The sequence below is a fragment of the Chanos chanos genome, chromosome 8, assembly GCF_902362185.1.
Source record: "Chanos chanos chromosome 8, fChaCha1.1, whole genome shotgun sequence".
NCBI classification, from domain to species: Eukaryota; Metazoa; Chordata; class Actinopteri; order Gonorynchiformes; family Chanidae; genus Chanos; species Chanos chanos.
This window is the reverse complement of record NC_044502.1, coordinates 47,530,040-47,538,754: the sequence shown is the minus strand read 5'-3', so window position 1 is coordinate 47,538,754 and position 8,715 is coordinate 47,530,040. Positions and strand designations below refer to the sequence as shown.

Below are 8,715 nucleotides of genomic sequence, written 5' to 3'. Positions count from 1 at the left end.
GAGTTTCTGTCGTCCTTCTGGCCAGGCTTATCTCACAGAGACACAGAGTGTGTTCAGAGAATGAATGAGTGTATTCAGAGGGGAAATGTGTGTTCAGAGGGGAAATGTTTGCTAGGGGAGTATTTATAATGTTTGTGAAGAACTGACATTGACATCAAGTCATTATCATGATTATGTTGGACTGAAAATTCTTCTCCTAATCAAATATTTTGTGCCACACTAAAATTCACTGTCTTTACAAGCATAGTTAATACAGCTAATGAGACCTGAAAGAGTGTTATAGCACATCTTGTTATGTTATTACATATTAATACCACACTTATTAGCAGATGGTTTGGTGTATGAGGATCCATTAACGGCTGTGTGTAGAAACTAATCTCCCTGTTTGTGCATGCAGGTGTTTACTGAATTAGACCCAGACGTGAAGCGACAGAAAACCTTAGTGTTTTCTCTTCTGTTCCTGCTAATGGGAGCAGTGGCTTTAATCACTCTCTTCGTACAGGTGTGTGGACTTGTAAGCCAACGTTGCCCTGCGCTGACTTTACCCGACCTCACGTCTTATGTGTGAAACAGTAAACAGCACTTTGCCATTTTTATGCAGAGTGTCAGACCGTTGATTAGTGTGACATGTTAGTATTGTAATGCTCATTCTTGTGGCTGAGATTTTGGTAAAGTGTATGTGAATGGATTAATCGTATTATATTTGATTGTCTGCGTAAGTGAATGGATTAATCGTATTATATTTGATTGTCTGTGTAAGTGAATGGATTAATCGTATTATATTTGATTGTCTGTGTAAGTGAATGGATTAATCGTATTATATTTGATTCAGGGTTTTATGTTTGGGAAATCTGGAGAGCTGCTCACTCTGAGACTGCGTAGTCAGGCCTTCTGTGCCATGATGAGACAGGTATAACACACACCTGACATTCTACAGGTTAATGAGGACACACCACAAACAGGTATAACACACACTCTGCCATGATGAGACAGGTATAACACACACTCTGCCATGATGAGACAGGTATAACACACACTCTGCCATGATGAGACAGGTATAACACACACTCTGCCATGATGAGACAGGTATAACACACACTCTGCCACGATGAGACAGGTAAAACACACACTCTGCCACGATGAGACAGGTAAAACACACACTCTGCCACGATGAGACAGGTATAACACACACTCTGCCACGATGAGACAGGTATAACACACACTCTGCCACGATGAGACAGGTATAACACACACTCTGCCACGATGAGACAGGTATAACACACACTCTGCCATGATGAGACAGGTAAAACACACACTCTGCCATGAAGAGACAGGTATAACACACACTCTGCCATGATGAGACAGGTAAAACACACACTCTGCCATGATGAGACAGGTATAACACACACTCTGCCATGATGAGACAGGTATAACACACACTCTGCCATGATGAGACAGGTATAACACACACTCTGCCATGATGAGACAGGTAAAACACACACTCTGCCACGATGAGACAGGTAAAACACACACTCTGCCACGATGAGACAGGTATAACACACACTCTGCCACGATGAGACAGGTATAACACACACTCTGCCACGATGAGACAGGTATAACACACACTCTGCCACGATGAGACAGGTATAACACACACTCTGCCATGATGAGACAGGTAAAACACACACTCTGCCATGATGAGACAGGTATAACACACACTCTGCCATGATGAGACAGGTATAACGCACACTCTGCCATGATGAGACAGGTATAACGCACACTCTGCCATGATGAGACAGGTATAACGCACACTCTGCCACGATGAGACAGGTATAACACACACTCTGCCATGATGAGACAGGTAAAACACACACTCTGCCATGATGAGACAGGTAAAACACACACTCTGCCATGATGAGACAGGTAAAACACACACTCTGCCACGATGAGACAGGTATAACACACACTCTGCCATGATGAGACAGGTAAAACACACACTCTGCCATGATGAGACAGGTATAACACACACTCTGCCATGATGAGACAGGTATAACGCACACTCTGCCATGATGAGACAGGTATAACGCACACTCTGCCATGATGAGACAGGTATAACACAGACTCTGCCATGATGAGACAGGTATAACACACACTCTGCCATGATGAGACAGGTATAACACACACTCTGCCATGATGAGACAGGTAAAACACACACTGCCATGATGAGACAGGTAAAACACACACTCTGCCATGATGAGACAGGTATAACACAGACTCTGCCATGATGAGACAGGTATAACACACACTCTGCCATGATGAGACAGGTATAACACACACTCTGCCATGATGAGACAGGTAAAACACACACTGCCATGATGAGACAGGTATAACACACACTCTGCCATGATGAGACAGGTAAAACACACACTCTGCCATGATGAAACAGGTAAAACACACACTCTGCCATGATGAGACAGGTAAAACACACACTGCCATGATGAGACAGGTATAACACACACTCTGCCATGATGAGACAGGTAAAACACACACTCTGCCATGATGAAACAGGTAAAACACACACTCTGCCATGATGAGACAGGTATAACACACACTCTGCCATGATGAGACAGGTATAACACACACTCTGCCATGATGAGATAGGTATAACACACACTCTGCCATGATGAGACAGGTAAAACACACACTCTGCCATGATGAGACAGGTATAACACACACTCTGCCATGATGAGACAGGTAAAACACACACTCTGCCATGATGAGACAGGTATAACACACACTCTGCCATGATGAGACAGGTATAACACACACTCTGCCATGATGAGACAGGTATAACACACACTCTGCCATGATGAGACAGGTATAACACACACTCTGCCATGATGAGACAGGTATAACACACACTCTGCCATGATGAGACAGGTAAAACACACACTCTGCCATGATGAAACAGGTAAAACACACACTCTGCCATGATGAGACAGGTATAACACACACTCTGCCATGATGAGACAGGTAAAACACACACTCTGCCATGATGAGACAGGTAAAACACACACTCTGCCATGATGAGACAGGTAAAACACACACTCTGCCATGATGAGACAGGTATAACACACACCTGACATTCTACAGGTTAATGAGGACACACCACAAACAGAGACCGTGTTAATACTCTAATTCAGGCTCCATTGTATCAGCCTGCAAACAAAACCCTGACAGGAGATGTGTGATAAATATACTTCAGGCAGTCTACCCATTGCAGTCTTCTTTCCATGGCCTTTCGTAGGAGATTGGCTGGTTTGATCAAAGTAAAAATGCTGTGGGGACTCTGACGACCAGACTGGCCACTGATGCATCCTTGGTTAAAGGGGTAAGAGAAACAGCCATGACATTTACTCACATTATCATTTACATACACAGTTAGTGATCATGATCTCACAGTGTAAGAGACAAGTATTCTATCTTTACCGAACACAACACACACATGACCAAGGAAACCCACAATCCAGGGTACTGGGAATCTGTGTTCATTGGGTTCAGTTTTGGGGGTGTCCAGGTTATTTTATATTAGTTTTAATGTTTCAGGTACCATGCATCTGTTTCAAGACCTTTGTTATTTTAATGCTTTTGCTTACAGTTAATCACGATACCTTCCCTCTTGTTCTCTCTGTCTGTGTGTCTCTCTCTCTCTCTCTCCCACACACACACAAACACACACACTCAACATGCACACACACACGTGCACATACATACACACACGTGCTCGCTCACACACACACACACAACACGCACACACACACATGTGACACGCACAAATACACACACACACACGACACGCACACACACACAACACACACACATACACACACACACACACACACACACACACACACACACACACACACAGGCTGCAGGGTCCAGACTGGGTTTTGCCACTAATACACTCTGTGCTCTCCTCATTGCCGTTATCGTGGCCTTCGTCCACAGTTGGCAGCTCACCCTCCTCATCCTCGCCTGCGTACCCTTCCTCATTGGAGCCAAATTCATCCAGCTGAGGGCTACAGCGGGCCACGCCTCCAAGGGCCAGAAGGCACTGGAGATGTCTGGCAAAGTATGCTAGAATTTTTACCACCGATACAGTAAACACTGCTGGGAGAATGTCTGTAGAATACACAGTTTCTTGACCATTTTGTGAGATCTAAATATGATGCAGTTTTAAAAGCTTTTGTATGCTGTGTATGGACTGTGCCTAATCTCATTCCATGTTCTTTTGGACCAGATATCCACTGAAACTGTTGAAAACTTCAAAACCGTCGTTGCCTTGACCCGAGAAGATGTTTTTTTTCCGCAAGTTCACTGACAGCCTAAATATGCCATACAAGTACAATCTCATTCTCAGCTGATTCATTTCTTGAATCAAATTATTTTCTTAAGACAAATCTTTTTATTTAGTTTACCTTTAACGATGGTAAATCAGATTCAGCTAAATGTTCTGTATTTCCTGAGTTTGGCAAAGTTTGTGTTTAAGAAGCCTTCGTGTGTCTCATCACCAGGCTCAGTCTGTGTAGAGCCCCAGTCTACGGCATCACCGCAGCCCTGGCCTCCAGCTCCTCTTTCTTCATCAATGCCTCCATCTTCCGCTTCGGGGCCTGGCTGATCACAAACTGTTACACGGAATATGAGAATGTTTTCCTGTGAGTGAGTTTTGAAAGAGTATGAAAACTATGTGGTGGTTACTGGCTGATTCTCATCGCTGATATAATCACTACATCTGACCAGGTTTCATATCAGTTTTCAGTATCAGTCATTTTTGTGAGTAATTTAGGATTGAAAGAAAGAAAGAAAGAAAGAAAGAAAGAAAGAAAGAAAGCTGAGAGAAAAAATTCAGAGCTTTTTCCACGAATGCTTGGGGGCTGTAGCGTGTATTATTAAATGTTCCATGAGAAACATGTTTTCTGTTGTTGTCTTTACCTTCCTGCTGAATGACAGCGTCTTCTATGTGATCGTCTTCACGGCCGCGAACGTTGGCCACACCTCCTCCCTCGCGCCGGACTTTGCCAAAGCCAAAGCAGCAGCCGGGAGGATCCTGGGTCTGCTGGAGAAGAAGCCCGAGACTGGCGGTGAGGCGGGAGACAAACTGGTGAGTTTATGTCAGCTTTGAAGCGCCCTCCTTTCAGACGACCCCTCGTCCTGTCTGAGAAGGACGTGAGAGAGCCTGGGGGTCTGGGGCGTCTGAAAAACCGATGAGACGTGATGCAACTTTAAAAATGACTGGTTTTCAATTAACATCCCAGCTGCAATTTTGAATCCAAGATGTTTTATGTTGTTTACTTGAATTACTTAAGGACACATTTGATGGGAACATTGAGTTTCGTGGGGTCCAGTTTTCATACCCAAACCGTCCAAATATAAGAGTCCTGCAGGGTCTGGATGTGTCGGTGGGTAAAGGACAGACTCTGGCTCTGGTCGGAGGAAGTGGTTGTGGAAAGAGCACGACAATCCAACTGCTGGAACGCTTCTACAGCCCTGCAGCCGGAAGTGTGGTGAGTTCACAATGGACAAACGGTATGTTGTGGGTTCTGTGGGACATCTGTGCTATTTATCAGGTTGGGGATTTTTTGAGAGAACATGTAAAAACAATGATCTTGAAAATACATTTTATATTCCTTTTGCTCACATCACATGCTTTACATCACTTTTTATACTTTACTTACGACTACTGTATACTTTACACTACTTCTTCTACTTTAAATAAATGTATACATTTGAAGTAAATGTATTAAATGTAGCAAATACAGTATTGTGACCTGTCATGGCTTGAATGGAATGAACTTGAACCAAAAATCAGGTGTTAGCTGCATTGCTAAAGTTTCCTGTTTTTGACCATGTCAGTTTGTGGATGGAACAGACACTAAAAGCTTGAATGTGGCTTGGCTGCGGTCCCAGCTGGGCCTGGTGTCTCAGGAGCCTATTCTGTTCGACTGCACAATCGCTGAGAACATCCAGTACGGAGATAACAGTCGTGTGGTCAGACAGGAGGAGGTTGAGCAGGCTGCTAAAGATGCTAACATCCACAGCTTCATCGTGACCTTACCACAGGTATGGAGACAGGCCCGTCCGGATTAACTGATATAGATGATGGATGATACAATAGTATAATGAGTGAATTGATAATGGATGTTATAATAGTATAATGAATGAATTGATGGTTGTGTTATAATAGTGCAATTTATGAATTGATGGTTGATGTTATAATAGTATATAGTGGATCTTTAATAGTAGGGCTCCTGACTAGTAGGACAGGCAGAGACATAAGAACCCTCACCAGTGTCTGGAGCAGTCTGGACACACTTCTTTTGAGATGTTACTGTTGTGAGAACCTTCTAGACCTTTATCTGCATGACCTTTCTCAAAATTAGAATGGACCAAAATTAGGATGTTGCTGTGGTCCAGTGAGGTATGTTTTTTTTTGTGGAATGTATGTGACTGACAAGAGTTGTGTTGTCACAGAAATATAACACACGTGTTGGCGATAAGGGAACACAGCTGTCTGGAGGTCAGAAACAGAGAATTGCCATCGCTCGAGCGCTAGTGCGAAAACCCAGAGTTCTGCTGCTGGATGAAGCCACATCAGCTCTGGACACAGAAAGTGAAAAGGTGAGTGGACCCAGATAGTGAGACAGTGAGTGGACACGGACAGTGAGACAGTGAGGGGACACAGACAGTGAGACAGTGAGACAGTGAGGGGACACGGACAGTGAGACAGTGAGGGGACACAGACAGTGAGACAGTGAGTGGACACGGACAGTGAGACAGTGAGTGGACACGGACAGTGAGACAGTGACGGGACACAGACAGTGAGACAGTGAGTGGGAACGGACAGTGAGACAGTGAGGGGACACAGACAGTGAGACAGTGAGTGGACACGGACAGTGAGACAGTGAGGGGACACAGACAGTGAGACAGTGAGACAGTGAGTGGGACACAGACAGTGAGACAGTGAGTGGGAACGGACAGTGAGACAGTGAGGGGACACAGACAGTGAGACAGTGAGACAGTGAGGGGACACAGACAGTGAGACAGTGAGTGGGAACGGACAGTGAGACAGTGAGGGGACACAGACAGTGAGACAGTGAGGGGACACAGACAGTGAGACAGTGAGTGGGAACAGACAGTGAGACAGTGAGTGGGAACGGACAGTGAGACAGTGAGGGGGGGGGAATCCTCTGCATTGGCTGAGAAGCTTTGACAGAGCAGACTGCCTGAGGGGGAGGTAAATCCTACCTTCATGAGGAGGGCTCAGCAGTGCCACACAAACTCATTCACTTGTTAGTTACTGTCTCTGCTTTACTGACTGCATAGCTCTGTCAGACTCCACAGTGTATTTCTGACTTTGACCACTAGAGGTCCCTGTCAGCAGTCTAACCACAGGAGCGCTCTCCTCTATGACTACATATATAATATTAATATTTGCATATTTCCTGATATATATGTATGTGTGTGTGTGTGTGTGTGTGTGTGTGTGTGTGTCTGTGTGTGTATATATATATATATATATATATATATATATACACACACACACATGCACACATATATACACTACGGATATATACATATCCATAAACACAGTAGCTTGTGTAGTGTGGTTGTAATATCTACACTGGGGGCAGAAATGTCTTAGGGAGTGGCCCACTGTAAAACTTTCTAACAGTGTCTTGGATGAAAAGATTAGAGTTTTTTGAATGGGCCTTTCATTGTGCAGTTGTTGGTTTGGGGAGAACTTTTTAAAACACCTACAAAACTATTAGAAAATATACTTAACGTACAGTTATGACCCTCAATGTTCCTGAAAGCTTTTATGCTAAATCTAGTAAAGAAAACTCAGTGTTACATTTTTTTACATGTTTCAGTTGACGTGTTTCGCACATGTACAATAAAGGGGAAAGTGTTCCATAGACGGTCGGATTTCTTCTTTTTTCAGATTGTGCAAAAAACTCTGGACGACGCCCGGCACGGCCGCACCTGCATCATCATCGCTCACCGTCTGTCCACCGTGCGGAACGCTGACGTCATCGCCGTCATTCAGAGCGGCCGAGTCGTGGAGCAGGGGACTCACAGCGGACTCATGGCCCTACAGGGAGCATATTACGCTCTCGTCAACGCTCAGGTCTCTGCCCCCCGCTGACCAGCCTCAGGAAAAGTCTTATCTTATCTTATGTTAAAGCGTCACCCGTGACGGCGCAGTATGACAGCCGGTCTGTCCAGGACAGCACTGCACACCTGACACCTGAGAGTTTTAGGTTTAACTCATACATATCATAGTACCTCTGACGCCGCAAAAAGGAAAACTCTACAGGCTTGAGTCGGTTTCTACTTTTGAAGTCTTGCTTTCTGTATTCTGTTTTTAGTTGTGAGGATGTCAGTGTATAAATCTGAATATGTATGTATTAATGTTCATATACAGCTGCTCTGTTAATGTATGGAGCCAGTTATTGTCTGAGCCATGTTTAATGAAGGGTGTACAGTCTGGTATACAGAGTGTCTGTGATCCTCACAGGCCAGGTGTGAATGATCCATGTTCTTTCTTTCACTTGTTTTTTCTTTGGAAGAAAAGCCCTGTCTTTCTTGATGGTGTTAATCAACCAGGGCAAAAGCACAAAGTGTTTTCACTGTAAACTGTCCGTCCACTGCTCA

At 44.3% G+C, this 8,715-nt stretch overlaps 1 protein-coding gene across 1 annotated transcript in view; it reads left to right on the top strand.

The window, feature by feature from the left end:
* The window catches only part of abcb5 (ATP-binding cassette, sub-family B (MDR/TAP), member 5), an 18,267-nt gene extending 10,061 nt beyond the window's left edge, over nucleotides 1–8,206 (top strand). Inside the window, 12 exon segments of the mRNA XM_030783275.1 lie at nucleotides 398–502; nucleotides 833–910; nucleotides 3,308–3,391; nucleotides 3,929–4,132; nucleotides 4,301–4,360; nucleotides 4,362–4,402; nucleotides 4,575–4,715; nucleotides 5,011–5,161; nucleotides 5,367–5,564; nucleotides 5,914–6,120; nucleotides 6,532–6,678; nucleotides 8,003–8,206. Of these exon segments, the coding sequence (XP_030639135.1) occupies nucleotides 398–502; nucleotides 833–910; nucleotides 3,308–3,391; nucleotides 3,929–4,132; nucleotides 4,301–4,360; nucleotides 4,362–4,402; nucleotides 4,575–4,715; nucleotides 5,011–5,161; nucleotides 5,367–5,564; nucleotides 5,914–6,120; nucleotides 6,532–6,678; nucleotides 8,003–8,206 (1,620 nt within the window).
* Nucleotides 8,207–8,715: the final 509 nt, after the last annotated feature.